Source organism: Calidris pugnax, unplaced genomic scaffold, assembly GCF_001431845.1.
Source record: "Calidris pugnax isolate Ruff unplaced genomic scaffold, ASM143184v1 scaffold480, whole genome shotgun sequence".
NCBI classification, from domain to species: Eukaryota; Metazoa; Chordata; class Aves; order Charadriiformes; family Scolopacidae; genus Calidris; species Calidris pugnax.
The window spans coordinates 125,819-143,126 of record NW_015091200.1 but is presented as its reverse complement, the minus strand read 5'-3'; the positions used below and the strand labels follow the sequence as shown (position 1 = coordinate 143,126).

Below are 17,308 nucleotides of genomic sequence, written 5' to 3'. Positions count from 1 at the left end.
AACCGCCATAACGGCTGCTGGTGGGCGGGAGAGGGCAGGCCCTGGCGCTGTGGTGGTCCCAGTTGAAGAGTTTTCGACCCAAAAGCCGGCCCTGCAGCTGGGGAGTCGTCTGCCGAAGGGAAAGGCTGCGCATGTTGTCTGCCTAGGCTTTGGCCAAGCAAATTTTGGGGGGCAGGAGGAATACCATGGCTAGCAGGTGGAGGAAGGTCATCCTGCCCCTCTGCTCTGCCCTGGGGAGGCCCCGTCTGGAGCACTGGGACCAGTTCTGGGCTCCCCAGTTCCAGAAGGACAGGGAACTGCTGGAGAGGGGACAGCAGAGGCTACAAAGATGATGAGGGGCCTGGAGCATCTCTCTGCTGAGGAGAGGCTGAGGGACTTGGGGCTTTTTAGTCTGGAGAAGAGAAGGCTGAGGAGGAATCTGATCAACGCCTCTAAATAATTCAAGGGTGGGTGTCAGGAGGATGGGGCCAGTCTTTTTTCAGTGGTGCCCAGGGACAGGACAAGAGGAAATGGGCACAAACTTCAACATAAGAAGTTCCACCTAAACACGAGGAGAAACTTCTTTCCTGTGAGGGTGGCAGAGCCCTGGAAGAGGCTGCCCAGGGAAGTGGTGGAGTCTCCTCCTCTGGTGACATTCAAACCCCACCTGGACACGTTCCTGTGGGACCTGCTCTGGGTGGCCCTGCTTTGGCAGGGGGTTGGACTAGATGATCTCCAGAGGTCCTTTCCAACCTCATGTGTTTCTGCGAAAGCTGTTGGCAGTGTTCCCCACAGCGTTCTGCGGAAGAAAGTGGCTGCCCATGGCTTGGATGGGCCTACGCTTCCCTGCGCTGAAAATTGGCTGGATGGCTGGGCCCAGAGAGTAGTGGTGAATGGAGCTGCATCCAGTTGGTGGCCGGTCACAAATGGTGGTCCCCAGGGCTCAGAACTGTCTCCTGATGTCCTCATTGATGATCTGGAAGAGGGGATCAGTGCACCCTCAGCAGGTTTGCAGAGGACACCGAGTTGGGCGGGAGTGTTGATCTGCTGGAGGGTAGGAAGGCTCTTCAGAGAGAGCCAGAAGGCTGGATTGATGGGCCAAGGCTGATGGTATGAAGTTCAAGAATCCCTGCAGTTGGGTGACAACAACCCCATGCATTCTATGGGCTTGGGGAAGTGTGGCTGGAGATTTGTGGGGCAGAAAAGGACCTGGGGGTGTTTGTCTTTCTCCTGAGATGGACCACACACAGACGAGCACTGGGGGGAAACTGGGGTCTTTTATTGGCCTCAGAAACATCCACAGACGAGCAGAGGCTGGAAGCACGATGTTGTGAGGGTTCTGGGCCAGAACCAGGCCAGGGTTCTGGGGACCCGCCTGGCACCAGCAGCCAGAGGCTACTCCTCCACTTGTCTGCTAATGCAGGAGCATCCGAATGCCCTGCGCAGAGCCCTGAGCACCCTCCTGAAGTGGGAGCGGCGTCGCTCTCCAGTCGGGGCTGGTGGGAGGTCGAGAGCCACAGGAGAAGTGGCTGCTTCTGCCTCATTTTCTGCCACCGGAGCAGGAGAGGCCGTCCTGATGTCTCCCCGAGGCTCTGCAGCCAAAGCAGCCTCAGTGTCCTGAGGAGCTGGTGGTGGTGTTGCCACGTCCTTGCTTTTGGCCAGGTTCTGCTGGATGACCAGCATGGCCTCGCTTGTGGCCTCCTCCACCATGCGCATGGCCATGTTGTCCAGAGCCAGGCTGAAGGGCGTTGGGCTCTGTGGGGCAGGTTCCTGGTTTTGAGCCCCTGCTGCTGGGCCAAAGCGGGGTGCTCCAGTGCTTGGGGACAGCACAGCCGCTTTCACATGTTCCCCTTCTCTTCCCTTTTGGCAGCCCCTGGTGTTACACCATCCTTCTCAAAGTGTGGGGAGGGCAACCTTGGTCTCCTGAACCCAGTCAGAATGAAGAATATAAATCCAGCTCCCGTGCGTGGCTGCAGTGAGAGACTGGCTCTCTTTTTGCAGTAGCAGCTGAGACCTCGGGGAAGGTGGTAGGAACCCAAAAGCCATGGTTTGGGTTGGATGGGACCTTGAAGATCATTGAGAGCCTCATACCTTTTGTACAGAGGCACCTGGTTAGGGCGAGGTGGGCAAGGAGGGGGTTCACTTGCCACCCCTAGCATGGACTTGTCTCCATTCACGGCTCTCCTTTTGTCCACTGCCTTCAGTCTGGCAGTGGGAGGGTCACACGGCTCCTGCAGTTCGGGGTTTTTTGGGTGGCTCTTCTGTTCTGGGTGGCTGCTGCTTCCATGGGACCTCTGTCTACTGGGCTACATCTGCCCTGGTAAGTGCAGAAGAGCCCATCCTGCTCACCGTGCTCCCCAGGGCCACCTTTTAAGGGGCTGTGGCTGTGGCCACAACGGCTACAGGCTTTGCCCCTGCCTCAGCAGCTGCTCCTGGGTGACCTCCTGGCTCTTGCGGGTCCCCTGGCTGTTCCCCACCTCAGAAAACCTCCAGAAAAGCCCCTTTTTGCCGCCGTGGCCTGGCTCTGCTGCGGATGCTCCGGCACCGGAGCTGTTTGTCTCACAGGTGACCCATAGCCAAGGTCTGGAGATGGCTCCCACATCCACGGCACCAGCAGGGAAAACAGCTCCTCGTTCTCTCTCCGGGAACTGCTTTCATCGCCCCACAAACCCTGGGGCTCCACGGGCTTCCCTGGTGACTTCCATTTATCATTATACATTACATTGATAATAATATAATAAAATAATAATATTTTAATAATCTGTAATTTTATTATCATTCCGGACCCCCAGACCTCCAGCCCAGCCATAATCATCACCCCGAGCGTTGTCACTGCGTGAAAGGGGACGGATTGAAACACCACCCTCTCTCTTGGGGGAGATCCCTTTTGGCCACTGGTGGGTGGGGAGAGCTGGAGGGGAAAATAACCCAGTTTGGGACCCCCCTCCCACTTCTCATCCTTCCAGTTGGGGTGTAAGGAACGCCCTTGGCTCATTTTGGGGGGTGACACAGAGCCAGCTTCTCCTCCTGGGCATGGCCCCCCCAAAATATCTCAGCCAGCAGCAGCGCTGGTGGGCTGGAGCTCAGAGGGACAGTGCGGGTCAAGCTCTGGTCTCATGTGGAAAGGAGGGGTTTGGGGTTTTTTTCCTCCAATCTTACTCAATTTCAATTTTCCCTGGATCTAAGCAATGGCAAATTTAACTGGTACTGGATGTTTTGGCACCTGCCCCGAGGCTCCCGAGGATAAAGGTGTCGGAAATGCCGCGGCCACCCCACAACCCCGTTCCTCTGGGGAGCTGCTGCTGGGGGTGCAAGCGGGGAAGCGAGCGTCCTTCTCCAGAGGGATTCATCTACCCTCCGGAGGGATTTTCATTCTGCAGCCTCCAGTGGGTGGAGGAGTTGGGGAAAGCAGCATCCTCCCTGGAAAGGGAGAAATTGGTGAAGTTTGGAAAACAAACCCAACCAGAGGTCACACCAGAGCTGTTGTTCAGGGGAAACAACTGGGCTTGAGCTGGGTCCGGAGAGAGGCAGTTTGGGGCATGTAGGACCATGACAGGGCCACCACTGTCCTGGCTGGGTGGCCAGTAGGTCTGTGACCTCCATTTCTGCCTGTAAGTGGTCTGGCTCTGGACTCCAGCCACGCTGCGGAGCAGAACCACCACGCTCACGTCCCTTATCTACCCTCCCAAGCCTCCCCAGTTATCTGCTCTGTTTCCCCTTCTGTGGACAAGGCTTTTATCTTATCTCCACGCTCTCTTCCTCCATCTCTTTGCTTCTCTGCTAAGTCTTGTCACAAAAAGTTAAAATAAAAAAAAAAAACAACAAAAAGCACATTGGGAGTGTGAAGACCAGATGTGAGATCCCACTGCAATAAGTCCATCTATGGTCTTGGGAGAAGCTGAGCCATGGTCCAGTGATGTTCAGGCAGGACATGGGGCTCAGGTGATGCTGGGGGGATACTGGGTGAAGGCCCAGTGATGCTCTTGGGGCTCAAGCAATGTTCAGGTGTCTCAGTGGGATGTTCAGGAGCTGCTGGGTGACACCAGGAATTGGGAGTGTGAAGACCAGATGTGAGATCCCACTGCAATAAGTCCATCTATGGTCTTGGGAGAAGCTGAGCCATGGTCCAGTGATGTTCAGGCAGGACATGGGGCTCAGGTCTAAGTCTTGTCACAAAAAGTTAAAATAAAATAAAAAAAAAACCACAACAAAAAGCACATCCTAAGTCTTGTCACAAAAAGTTAAAATAAAAAAAAAAAACAACAAAAAGCACATTGGGAGTGTGAAGACCAGATGTGAGATCCCACTGCAATAAGTCCATCTATGGTCTTGGGAGAAGCTGAGCCATGGTCCAGTGATGTTCAGGCAGGACATGGGGCTCAGGTGATGCTGGGGGGATACTGGGTGAAGGCCCAGTGATGCTCTTGGGGCTCAAGCAATGTTCAGGTGTCTCAGTGGGATGTTCAGGAGCTGCTGGGTGACACCAGGAAATGCTGGGTGGATACTGGGTGAAGGCCCAGAGGTGCTCTTGGGGCTCAAGCGATGCTCAGGTGTCTCAGTGGGATGCTCAGGAGATGGTGGGCAGTGCTGGAGGGATGGTGGGTGACTCCAGGAGATGCTGGGGAGATACTTGGGATGCTCAGGAGATACATGGGGTGCTCAGGAGCTGCTGGGTGACACCAGAAGGTGCTGGGTGGATACTGGGTGAAGGCCCAGAGGTGCTCTTGGGGCTCAAGCGATGCTCAGGTGTCTCAGTGGGATGCTCAGGAGATGGTGGGCAGTGCTGGAGGGATGGTGGGTGACTCCAGGAGATGCTGGGGAGACACGTGGGATGCTCAGGAGATGTGGGGCAGCACTGGGTGGATGGTGGGTGACTCCAGGAGATGCTGGGGAGACACATGGGATGCTCAGGAGATGCCGGGCAGCACTGGGGGGATGCTGGGCGACACCAGGAGATGCTGGGGAGACACTTGGGATGCTGAGGAGATACGTGGGATGCTCAGGAGATGGTGGGCAGTGCTAGAGGGATGGTGGGACTGCTGGGTGACACCAGGAGATGCTGGGTGGATACTGGGTGAAGGCCCAGAGGTGCTCTTGGGGCTCAAGCGATGCTCAGGTATCTCAGTGAGATGCTCAGGAGATGGTGGGTAGTGCTGGAGGGATGGTGGGTGACTCCAGGAGATGCTGGGGAGACACGTGGGCTGCTGGGGGGACACGGGCGATGCTGGGATGTTCTCCCAGCTCCACCTGCTGGCACGCACCGCCTGACACTGGGGGCCAGCACCCGCGCCCCACCGCAGCAGCAGCCCCAAATCTTAAGAGACCCCAAGGGAGAGGGTCCCCCTGAACTGGGGGGTCTGGCTGCTGCGCTGGGGGAAAAGCCTCAAATGAGCCAGAAAGGAGAAACCCCCCGGGGGTGGAATTTGGGGCACTCTGAGATGGTGCCTCCCCACAGTCTGCCGGCTCTTCACCCGAGCTGACCCGGCTCAGCTCCCCGCTGCCTGCAACAGACGCTCTTTGAGGCTTGGAAACCAAAGCAGCCGGAGCTTTTCCGGGCTTTTCCAAGGAGCCGGAGAGAGAAAAGCTCGGCCAGCCTGCCAGGATCCCCCCCAGCCTGGCTTCGGGCTCCCCCCTGGGCTGGTGCAGGGCTGCGGGGCCAGCACCGAGGGAGGGAGGGCAGCTCCTGACCGGATCCCTGACTTCCACGCCCAGGATCAGACCTTGTTTCCCAAGTGGGGTGGGTGGGCTGGCGTTCTGTAGGATCCGTGCCAAGTGCTGGGAGGATGGAGAAGGGAAGCAAGTTCCTGTTGCCCTTGGCAGAGGCTGCCTGGGAGACGAGCGGGGCCTTCCACGGCTCCCTTTCTTGGCTTGGAGGGAAGGGTTTGCTCAGCAAAGTGCTCCAGACAGATCTTGTGAGGGGCTCTACTCCCTCCCCAGAGTCATTGTCCCAAGGGATCCCTGTTTGAAAGTGTCTGAAGCTCCAGATAAAGCCATCTAACATCTCTCTTTTGGTGGGGTGTGAAATGGGAGGAGGCTGGTTCTCTAAAGCTGTCCCCAAAGGGGAGGTGGGCTGCCCATCATCTCATCTCAATCTCATCTCCTATTCTGTGTCGGGGGGATGCTCCTGCTCTCACCATCTCCCACCTCATCCAGCTGGTCGTCACAGAGGCAAGCAGGGGAAGGAGCATCTTCACCTGGCAACTGGAGCCACAATCTGTCCAGTCCAGTCCAGTGGTAAGCCATGGAGACCTTCCCACAGAGCTGCTGCCACTAAATGTCCTCCAAGAACCACAGCCCCTTGCCTCTTGCCCCAGAACATCCTTTTTGGCTGATGGTGGGGTCTGGTGGTCCTACCCTTGGACACTGCTTGGGAGAGGCCATGGGGAGAGTACAGCTGTGGAGAGGTACAGCAGGACCTTCAGACTGGGGCCCTCCAAGCTCCCCCAGCCCACCCCAGTGACCTGGCCCCAGAGCATCCCACACACCAGAGCCAGGAGGCCCCTGGTCAAAACATCTCCCTGGTCTCCAGTAGCACTGAGCAGCTTCTCCAGCTCAGCCAAGCTTGTGCTGAGCCTCAGCATCTCCTGGTACAGAGCAGGGTTGGATCCAGCCTCGGGCTCAGACATGACCTCATTCCTTGCCCAAACAACCCACCTTGGCTCAGACAGCCCCACCAGGGACACCAAGATGACAGCCCACCACCACCCCTTACCCAGCAGCACCTGAAGAGAAGAGAACACCAAGCCCCCACCCCAGCCCTCCACTCTGATCTCATTTCCCAGGGGGGTGGTTCCATTCCAGCTGCTCCCAATTAACACACTGAGTAATTTGCACTCCCCCAGGTGAAGCTCTTCACCTGGCTGGAGGGGTCCCAGCTTCCCTCGGCTCCTCATTAAGCCCTTGGCAGAGGAAGTAGTGTGCGTGCCTGTTTCTCCAGGCAGGTTGGCCCCCAAGCACCAGCCCCAAACATCACAACTGCTCCTCAAAATGCCCTGTTTGCAGGGAGCAGGTGGTGGCAGTGGCTGGTCCCCTGCCAGGCTGGAGCAATTTGGGTTGAAAAAGATGGCTTGGGGTGTTTGGCTTCAGGAGCAGGCAGATTTCATGCTTCTGATGGAGGCTCACGAGGGGCAGGATGTCTCAGGGGTGAAGCAGCCTGGGGGTGTGTCACCCCAGCAGCAAGTGGGTGCTGGGAGGTGGGTCCTGCACCCCCACCACCCTGACCCCCATCAATGGGTTGGATACTGGTTCCAGCCCTCCGATGATGGGACGGAGGGGCTGAGAACATCCCTTGTGGCTCGTTGCAGGGAGAAGCAGGCAAGCACATCTCCAGCAGGGTTTGGTGGCCCCCCCAGCCAGCTGGGAGATGCTGGGTACTGATTTGGGCCCCCCCACCCCCCCAAGGTCCCCAGAAAGGTGCCATGGTGGCCACGCTGCCAAGCAGAGACGGAAGCACGGCATGTTTGAAAATGAGCCAAACCCTTTTAATCAGGCGAGGCACCTCTTAAAATTCGTATTCTTACAAAATATTAAATAAAGTGAAGGAACGTTCTTCCCTGAAACCTTATATATATATATATATACACGCACACATATATATATATATATAAAAATTACAGCATTATTAACAAACACTGCTTTCCAAATCGCTTTACAACGCGACGCACGGACCCGGCATGGCAAGGGAGAGTGAGGGTCCCCCCCTTTCCGTCCCCTGCGCAACCAGTACATCCCAGTAGAAAACCAGCAAGGCACCCACAGGAGATGCGGCAGCCACCGCCTCCCTAGCCCTTGGGCTAGAAAAAGTCTATAGTACAGTTTGGGTACATTTTTTTTTTTTTTTTTTTTTTTTTTTTTTTTTTTTTTTCCCCGCCATTTTCTTAGTTTAAAATAAATATTTCCTGTAGTGAAATAAAATTAATAATAATAATCATCGTCATCCTCGTTTTGTTCCTCCACGCCCCGCATCAGCTGGGAAAAAAAACACCTGAGTGTCGAGTTTGTAAGGCCTCTGCTGTGGACCCTCCATCCACCCATCTACCCGTCCATCCGTCCACCCATCCGTCCGTCTGTCCTCGGCTGCCGGGGTCCCTCCTGGGATGCCCACCAACTTCCAGGCCCTCCCAAGATGGAAAAGATCTCTCCTTCCAAGGTCTCACGGCATCGTTCCTCTCTCCTGCCCCTCCAGCCACACCTGGGTCCTCCACATCTTCGTTGCCACCAAGGGTTGTCCCCAGGGGTGCGTCTCCTTTGGGGCAGCTGGTGTCTGTGCTGCAAAGGGGTTTGGGTTTCTTGGCACGGTTTCTGGATCTTTCCTGCAGCCTCTTTCAGCTACAATCGGGGCCAAAGCTCTCAGCCCGAGCAGCACCGCTCCCAGGCACAGTAAACGGGTGCAGCCGTTGAGTTTAAATAAAAAAACAAGTATAAATTACTGTATGTTTATAAAAAAAAACAACGAAACAACCAACCAACACGTAACCGGAAGGCAGCAGCTCCTTATGAAGGTGAGTTTGTAACATTTTTAAAATGTCTTCGTGTAAAACAACAACAACAAAAAAAAAATCAGTCCTGTAACTACAGAAGTTGTGATTCCCTCCACCCTCGACGTGGTGTTAAGCCTCTGGATGAAGATGACAGCCCAGGAGGAAGGTTGGTTTGTTGGGAACGGTGTGGATAAAGCTGGAGGGGGCGAGTTAGAGGAGAGAGGAGGGGACGTAGCAAGTCATCCCTGCAGTAGCCAGCCTTTCTCCACGGCTGGGGACGGTGGTGTGGCCATTTCCATGCTCCTTTGGTGGGTACCCAAGGCTGCCCCAGCCCTCCAGCTCCACTGGGACTCCCACCATTCTCTCCCAGCTCCAGCCTGGTCGTGGATGGAGATGGGAGACGCACTAAAAGGTGATGCATTAAAAGAAATGAAGCCCCAAAATGGGCTTGAGCCCACCCCTGGGGCCAGGGGACCACGCTGTGACCATCCCTGCTTGTGGCCTTGGAGCCTCTCTGGCTCGTGTGGCCTTGGAGTGTCCCTGAGCTGTCGTGGCCTCCAGGCACCAGCATCCCAGGAGGACCTCTTGCCACCCTGGGACACAGCCACCTCGCCAGTGGGAGCCAAGCATCTCTCCCCAGGTTGTCTGGTGGTCAACCACTCCATCTTGGCATCCATGTCACTGCCGGAGGGGACCCCACTCTGGGGACCTTCCCTTTCCTGTCCTCGTGGTTGGGCAGCTTGGACATTGCCCTCGGCACGTTCCTTAGTGCCTCCTTGTCTTTCGTGCAGTTCATGGCCATCGGTTGCCATCAACTTCCAGTGCCTTCATGCCAGGGCTACCTGGGAGAGGAAAGAGCGGTTGGGGACAGCAGGGTCTTCACCTCCCCGTCCTGAATAATCCCCCCCGACCCCCTCCAGTCACAAATCCCCCCTTCCAGCCCAGCCCGGGCAGCGGGACCACTGATGTGCTCCTCTGCAGCCAGCCCATCGTCACAGCAAAGACACAGAAATAGATAATGCACCTTCTCAGAACTACACAGAAACCCCAGAAATACGTATAAACACACACGCAAGGAGAGTTACCTACTTGGAGGGGGGCTGGCCGGCCTGTCCGCTTGAACCTGTAAGACATCAAGTTGTTGGCCATGATCTTGAGCAGCAGCAAAAGGGCGTCAGGGTTGGGGGAGGACTGTCACCGGTGGGATGGGACAGCCCGGGGTGACAGGTCTACACGTAGGGTGTATGCTGTCCCACTTCCAGCATGCTCCCGAGCCACCCAGCCCCACTGCCCTTGGAGGGAGAGAGGTGGCCTGGAGGTGACCACCACCTCCTCAACACCCCAGCGATGATTTGTTCTCACCCAGGTGGGCAATGACAACCCCCAGCTCCACCACCACCCCCCCCCCTCCAGCCACAAATCCCCCCCTCCAGCCCAGCCCGGGCAGCGGGGCCACTGGTGAGCTCCTCTGCAGCCAGCCCCTCGTCACAGCAAAGACACAGAAATAGATAATGCACCTTCTCAGAACTACACAGAAACCCCAGAAATACGTATAAACACACACGCAAGGAGAGTTACCTACTTGGAGGGGGGCTGGCCGGCCTGTCCGCTTGAACCTGTAAGACATCAAGTTGTTGGCCATGATCTTGAGCAGCAGCAAAAGGGCGTCAGGGTTGGGGGAGGACTGTCACCGGTGGGATGGGACAGCCTGGGGTGACAGGTCTACACGTAGGGTGTATGCTGTCCCACTCCCAGCATGCTCCCGAGCCACCCAGCCCCACTGCCCTTGGAGGGAGAGAGGTGGCCTGGAGGTGACCACCACCTCCTCAACACCCCAGCGATGATTTGTTCTCACCCAGGTGGGCAATGACAACCCCCAGCTCCACCACCACCCCCAGCTCCATCACCATTCCCAGCTCAAGCTTTGTCCCTCCACAACCCATGGAGAAAAGCTAAGTATTCCACTCTGCAGAACCCTTGGTAGGACAAGGATGCTGAGGGACTACGCAAGTGATGGATGTTCCCACCAAACAGCAGCATCCAGGAGGCAGATGCGACTGGAGCTTCCCTGGAAGAGTCCCAGGGAGCCACTGGTGTCACCAGCCCTCCACGGGAAATGCCGGGCTACCTACCGAGCTGCTGCCTGATGGAGTCGTGCCAGTAGAGGTTCAGCAGGTCTGGGTAGATGTCGGGGAGCTGCTTGAGGGCCAGGAGCTTCAGCATGCGCGAGGTGCAGCTCTTCAGCTCCAGGTCCCTCAGGTGCCTCTCCTCGGAGAGCGTGGTGGGGCGCAGCTCCACCTTGTGCTCTTGCAGCACTTGGTCAACGGAGGCCCCAGGGAGCTTGGGGAAGAGCTTCTCCTTCACCACGTGGATGGGGATGAAGACGGCCCCTGCCCGGACTACGTGGGGGAAAGGACACTTGCGAGCAAACATGAAGGTCTCCAGCTGAGACAGCAGGTTGGTGAGGAGAGTGGGCACGTCTTGGAAAGCCAACCAGATCTCCTTGCCTTTGGTGGGCTTCTGAGGTTCAGGGATCCTGGAGCCGTTCTTGGGTTTGGGGGGGGATTTGGGCATCTCTCCAAGCTCCTCCACCACCTCTGCCTTCTTCAACCACTCCCGCAGGAGCTCCGGGGAGGACCTGGACACCGAGCACGAAATAACGTCGCAGAGCAAGGTGTGGAGGCTGCTGAAATACTGGCCGGCGGAGGTCTGCGGGCCAGGGGGCTCACACTGCCCGGCCAGCAAGACGCTCTCCTCTCCCACCACACGGGGGGCTTCGGGCGGCGGGGGTTGCTGTGGGTCTGGGCGAGCCCCCTGCAGAGCTGAGGGACCAACTTGTGGGGCTGGGGGGCTGCTGGCCGGTGGGGAGGCAGGGAGGGTCTGCGGTGGTGTGGGGATGCTGGCCAAGGGGGTTAGGGGCGGTGGGCTGGGCTGGGGGGCACAGGGGCTGCTGGCCGGCCGGGGGGGCACAGTGGTGGGCAGGCGGGAGCGCAGGATCTTGTATTTTTTGAACATGAAGGTGGCCGAGCTCTGGAAGTTGCTCCTGTCCCCGGAGCCCACCTCGATCAGCACAGGCAGCCCCCCGGGCTTGGCCCCCTCTCCCACCCTCACCTTCCCCCCTGGACCATCTTTTTCCTCCTCCACATCCCCCGTGTCCGGTGTCCCCTCTGCGCGGCCGACCGGTCCCTGGGTCTCCCCAGCTTTTTTCTTCAAGCTGAGGTCCAGCACGATGTCCTCAGGGGGCGGCTCCCCACTCCTCACCCCACCAGGGCTGCCCTCCCGGGACCCCGGCTCTCGGGGTGTGAGCTTTGGTTTTTCGGGGACCTTTCCATGACAACGTTCCTCTTGGCTCTGGACCACGCCGCTCCCTGTCTTCAGCCCCTGGCTGGCCACCGTCCCTGCGGGCAGCAGGCTGGATGTCACCGAGGTGTCACCAAGGGCTGTGGGCTCCCGGCGGCCCCCCATATTTCGGGGTGGGGTGTCCCCCTGCGGATGCTCCCTGCAGAAGGGGACCCGGGCTGAGCCCTCGGTCCCCTCCAGGTAGTCTCGGTAAGGTGCCAGGCTGAAGACGTTGTTGATGACCGGCATGGGTGGGGAGGAAGGAGAAACCTCACTCTCCCTCGGGGCTTTCAGCCCCTCTGGGGGGGAGGTGGCCGGAGAAGGGGGGACGAGCTCCTTGGCTGCATCCTTGACCTTGCAGGCATGTCCCTTCCCTGTGACGATGGGAGCTGGTGGTCCTCCACGGGGGGTCTCCTGTGGGGCCGGGCTGGCCGTCCTCCTCCCGGGGTGGTAAGTGGGGTCCTGCTCCCCTGGGTTGGGTTTCCCCCAGCTCCTTTCTCCTTTAGAAAACCCTTCACTGGAGCCTTCGGGCACCTTCTCGGGGGTGCAGACGGGTTGGAAGGCGCTGTGGTGCCTGCTGCCCGCCCCTCGTCCCCGAGGACTTTCCGGCTCGGCGCCGGCGAAGGAGGTCCCCGATACGGCCGTGTCACCGGGGCTGAAGGCAAAGTTGGGGCTCGGCAAGTAGCCGGCTCGCCGCGGTGGCTCAGAGTCCCTTGGTAGCCCTGGAGGGGATGCCACCGCGCCGGTGCCGGCCGCCCTCGGCACGTAGGTGTCCAAGGGGGTGGGAAAGAAGCTCCGTGGGGCTTGGGGCTTCAGGTAAGAGCTGGGAAAGGGCTCCCCGCTCCCCGCAAACCCAAAGGCTTTGTAGGGCTGTGGCTCGGCGGTGGGAGGTGGCGGGGGGTGGTAGAGGAAGGCAGCCTTATGGAGGGGCAGCGGGTAGTGGGTGTGGGGGTAGCATGCTGGTGGTCTCTCCCGGTACGCCGGGCTGGCAACGGGGGGCTGGAGCTTGGGCCAGGGGTCCGGGCTGAGGCTGGGGACCTTCCTCTGGCCGTGGGCGACGGGGCAACCAGCTTCCAGCAAGGGGTTGTTGCCCCTGTACTTCTCGAAGGCGGTGTAGTAGGGGGAGAAGGCGAGGGGAGAGCCCACCTTCTCCTTGGTGGGCAGCACCAGGCTGGGGTGCAGCGGCAGGAGGCTGTGCTCAGAGTGGGGACCCCTCTTGTGCAGCCCGGCGTCGCCAGGGTGGAGGGGGTGGCCGGCTGGGGGGGTGGCAGCAGGCAGACCCCAGTCCGTGTCCCCCGGTCTCTGCTGCAGGCTGTGCCCCCGGGGTCCCAGCGGCAGGGCCACCCTGGGGTCCAAGAAGCAGGCGGGGGGTCTGTACACAGGCTTGGGGACAGCCAGGGGGGCCGCCTTGTTCACCGCCACCGGTTTCTTCACCGGGAAGGGGTGTCCGGTAGCTGGTGGCGAGCTGGGCCACTTCTCCCTGGCCACCAGCAGCTCCCGCATCAGGTTGTCCTTGCCCTTTTGGGTGGCCGGGGGGGGCTGCAGCCCGGTCCCCAGGCTCTCGGGGCGGTACAGGAGGCAGCCCACCAGTGGCCCCTCCGCCGGCACGGGCTGGTTGCCAGCCCCAGGGCCATAGTGGAGGTAGGTGGCCGCAGGGCTCCAGTGCCCCAAGGGCTGCTCGGGGCCATCGGGGCTCTGCAGGGGGCAGGCGAAGTAGGAGCCCTTGTAGTTGAAATGGTTTTCGGGAGCAGGGGTGGGCACGGGGCTGGATTTGCAGAAGGTGGTGGTGGCAGCGGGCTCCGTCTCCAGCCGAGGTAGCTTGTTGAAAATCACAGGGTCCAGGGACTCCAAGTGACGTTTTGAGGCCATTTATACGGTGCTGCTGGTGTCCAGAGCAGGGTGTGTGGTGGGAGAGGTGAGCTGGCCTTCCTGAATGAGAGAGAGAGAGAGAGAAAATAGGACAAGGGGAAACAGTTTTAAATTGGAAGAAAAAAGATTCAGATTAGATCTCAGGAAGAAATTTTTTACTATGAGGGTGGTGAGAGCCTGGCCCAGGTTGCCCAGGGAAGCTGTGGCTGCCCCATCCCTGGAGGGGTTCAAGGCCAGGCTGGATGGGGCTTTGAGCAACCTGGTCTGGTGGGAGGTGTCCCTGCCCATGGCAGGGGGTTGGAACTTGATGATCCTTGAGGTCCCTTCCAACCAAAACCATTCTATGATTCTAAAATACACCATGAGCAAAGCAAGTCCCCACGGAAAGCCCTCAGCCCGCAGTGGAACAGCACGGGGTGCCAGGGTCTGCCAAGAGCCCCCCAAAAGTCACCGTGGTTGGAGAAAGCATGTTGCTTTTCACAGGCAGCTTTTCCTTTTTCATTTGTGGTGCTCAGCATCCCGCTGGCAGGAGAAAGGAGAGGAGGCAGCTTTTCCTTTTTCATTTGTGGTGCTCAGCATCCCGCTGGCAGGCGAAAGGAGAGGAGGGGAGCCGTGGAAAGCCCCGCTCGTCTCCCAGGCAGCCTCTGCCAAGGGCAACAGGAACTTGCTTCCCTTCTCCATCCTCCCAGCACTTGGCACGGATCCTACAGAACGCCAGCCCACCCACCCCACTTGGGAAACAAGGTCTGATCCTGGGCGTGGAAGTCAGGGATCCGGTCAGGAGCTGCCCTCCCTCGGTGCTGGCCCTGCAGCCCTGCACCAGCCCAGGGGGGAGCCCGAAGCCAGGCTGGGGGGGATCCTGGCAGGCTGGCCGAGCTTTTCTCTCTCCGGCTCCTTGGAAAAGCCCGGAAAAGCTCCGGCCGCTTTGGTTTCCAAGCCTCAAAGAGCGTCTGTTGCAGGCAGCGGGGAGCCGAGCCGGGTCAGCTCGGGTGAAGAGCCGGCAGACTGTGGCACCATCACAGAGCGACCCAAATTCCACCCCCGGGGGGTCTCTCCAGCTCATTTGAGGCTTTTCCCCCAACGCAGCAGCCGGCAGCTCAGGGGGACCCTCTCCCTTGGGGTCTCTTCAGATTTTGGGGCTGCTGCTGCTGCGGTGGGGCGCGGGTGCTGGCCCCCAGTGTCAGGCGGGGCGTGCCAGCAGGTGGAGCTGGCAGAACGTCCCAGCATCGCCCGTGTCCCCTCAGCAGCACAAGGGTCTTCCCAGCATCTCCTGGAGTCACCCACCATCCCTACAGCACTGGCTACCATCTCCTGAGCACCTCAAGTATCTCCCCAGCATCTCCCAGAGTCACCCAGCATCCCCCCAGTGCTGCCCGGCGTCTCCTGAGCATCCCAAGTGTCTCCCCAGCAACTCCTGGAGTCACCCGCCATCCTGCCAGCACTGGCCAACATCTCCTGAGCATCCCACGTATCTCCTCAGCATCCCAAGTATCTCCCCAGCATCTCCTGGAGTCACCCACCATCCCTCCAGCACTACCCACCATCTCCTGAGCATCTCACTGAGATTCCAGCACTGCCCACCATCTCCTGAGCATCCCACCGAGACACCTGAACATCGCCTGAGCCCCAAGAGCACCTCTGGGCCTTCACCCAGTGTCCACCCAGCATCTCCCAGTGTCACCCACCATCCCTCCAGCACTGCCCACCATCTCCTGAACATCCCACTGAGACACCTGAGTATCGCCTGAGCGCCAAGACCATCACTAGGCCTTCACCCAGTGTCCCCCCAGCATCACCTGAGCATCATGTACGTCACCCAAGCAAGACCCACAACCTGCCTGAGCATCACTGGACCATGGCTCAGCTTCTCCCAGCATGGCCAAACATCACCCAGTATCCTCCCAGCATGGCCAAACAGGTCCACCTGCACTGTCCCTCTGAACCCCAGCCTACCAGTGCTGCTGCTGGCTGAGATATTTCGGGGGGCCATGCCCAGGAGGAGAAGCCGGCTCCATGTCACCCCCCAAAATCAGCCAAGGGCGTTCCTTACACCCCGACTGGGAGGATGTGAAGCGGGAGGGGGGATCCCAAACTGGGTTATTTTCCCCTCCAGCTCTCCCCACCCATCAGTGCCCAAGAGGGATCTCCCCAAAGAGAGAGGGTGGTGTTTCAATCCATCCCCCCGGGAGATGCAGTCCCTTCCACGTGGTGACGATGCTCGGGGTTGGACAAGCTGGGGCAGAAATCCGGTGTCTTGTGAATTCCGGTATTTCCCCTTTCCATTTTTCCCCCCATTTCCCCAAAATGCACTGATCTACAGAACCCGTGGCATCGGGGTCATTGCACAACTGGCCCCTGCCGTCACCGCGGCACCGGGTTATGCCCCCGGACACGTCGGCAGCGCCCACGGAATTGTCCCTTTTCCAAATCGCCTGCAACTGCAGCAGCGGAGACCCCTCTTTAGGGGGGAGGAAGAAGGGAAAAAGTCTCGTAACCCCCTTACAAGGAGACCTTTCCCCTGGGGGGAATCTTTCCCACCCGTTTAATGGGAAAACTGGGCGACTCCCGGAGCGGCCGCTGGAGCACGTGGGTTCTCTGCTGTCTGATAGGCTTTGAGCTCATTACCCTCGTTAGGGTGAGGGCACTAATGGGCTCTCTCTTTCTATGAAATACACTGGGGCCGTCCCTCCACCTGCGCCACCAGAGACCCAAGAAAACAGCTCTACATCTGCCCTCCCCGTCAGCCCTTCCCCTCCGGGACTCTTCCCTTCTTGCAGCCGCTGCGGCGGTGCCTCCCTTCCTTCCCCACCCCCTACCCCCCCCCCGGGTCCCATGGGGTCTGTGGGGAGGAGAGGGGCATCCGGGAATTGGGGCCAAAGGGGGGAAATCAGGGACCTGGGCAAACACTAACACGTGTGGCCAGCGCTCGTGATACCGAAACCCCCCCGGGGGGCTGGGGAAAGCAGTGGGTGGATAGAAAAATTTATATATATTTTTTTTTTTTGATGGTTTTCCCCCCCACACCCCTCCCTTCCAACCCAGCAGGGGCTGGTTGGCCCCGGGAGGGAGGGAGAAAAGTAAAACCAAACGAAAAGGAGCACGTGCAGGAGAGACCTCCCCGATCAGCGCTTGGCGGGTCACGGCCAAGACTTTACTTTCGGATGTCGAAAGGGTGACGGGACGGCTCCCCTGACCCCCCTCCCTTCTCCTCCTCCTCCGGGGTGTCGAGGCCAACGGGGATGGCTGAGATGTCTCTTGTGTTTTTATTTTTTTTGCTCCACCAGCTCCGAACAAGGGTGGCCGTGTGTGTTATCGCGGGTGCTCCCCAACGTTTCCTCCTCCCCGGGATGCGATGCCCTGACGCCGGCGGGGTAATTCAGCAGGAGCCTCTCACCGTGGCCTCCCGCCTCCTCCTCCTCCTCCTCCTTCCCCACGTGATGCTGCGAAACAGCCGCCAACTCCCAGCCAGAAGAAATAATAATACAAAAAAAACCCCCAACCAAACCCAAATCTCTTAAGCTGGCTGGCCCCAAGACACACCACCACCCCACTCCGGGGTCCTGCGGTGAGGGAGGGAGTGGGGGGTCTTTTCCTGCGGCCCCCCCAAAACGTGTGGACTTCTCTCCCGGTAAGAAGGAGGT

The 17,308-nt window shown here is 59.0% G+C and overlaps 1 protein-coding gene across 2 annotated transcripts; it reads right to left on the bottom strand.

Moving 5' to 3' along the window:
* Nucleotides 1–7,815: 7,815 nt before the first annotated feature.
* On the bottom strand, nucleotides 7,816–13,722 carry LOC106898439 (chromosome unknown open reading frame, human C15orf39). 2 transcript variants are annotated; one of them, XM_014959686.1, is made up of 3 exons: nucleotides 10,592–13,722; nucleotides 10,038–10,075; nucleotides 7,816–9,301 (listed from the first exon to the last, which is right to left on the bottom strand). In XM_014959686.1, exons 1-2 carry the CDS (start codon nucleotides 13,665–13,667, stop codon nucleotides 10,038–10,040), a joined length of 3,114 nt encoding a protein of 1,037 aa, XP_014815172.1. In that variant the 5' UTR covers nucleotides 13,668–13,722; the 3' UTR covers nucleotides 7,816–9,301. The 2 variants fall into 2 exon arrangements, with proteins under 2 accessions (XP_014815172.1, XP_014815171.1); XM_014959685.1 differs by having other exon boundaries at nucleotides 10,042–10,075.
* Between the last annotated feature and the right edge of the window lie 3,586 nt (nucleotides 13,723–17,308).

Excerpts from the sequence above, each read along its gene's own strand:
- LOC106898439 (XM_014959686.1), bottom strand. The coding sequence starts at position 13,667 with ATGGCCTCAAAACGTCACTTGGAGTCCCTGGACCCTGTGATTTTCAAC. Across the intron at positions 10,076-10,591 it reads CTCCATCAGGCAGCAGCTCG|GTTCAAGCGGACAGGCCGGC; the intron begins GTAGGTAGCCCG and ends GATGTCTTACAG.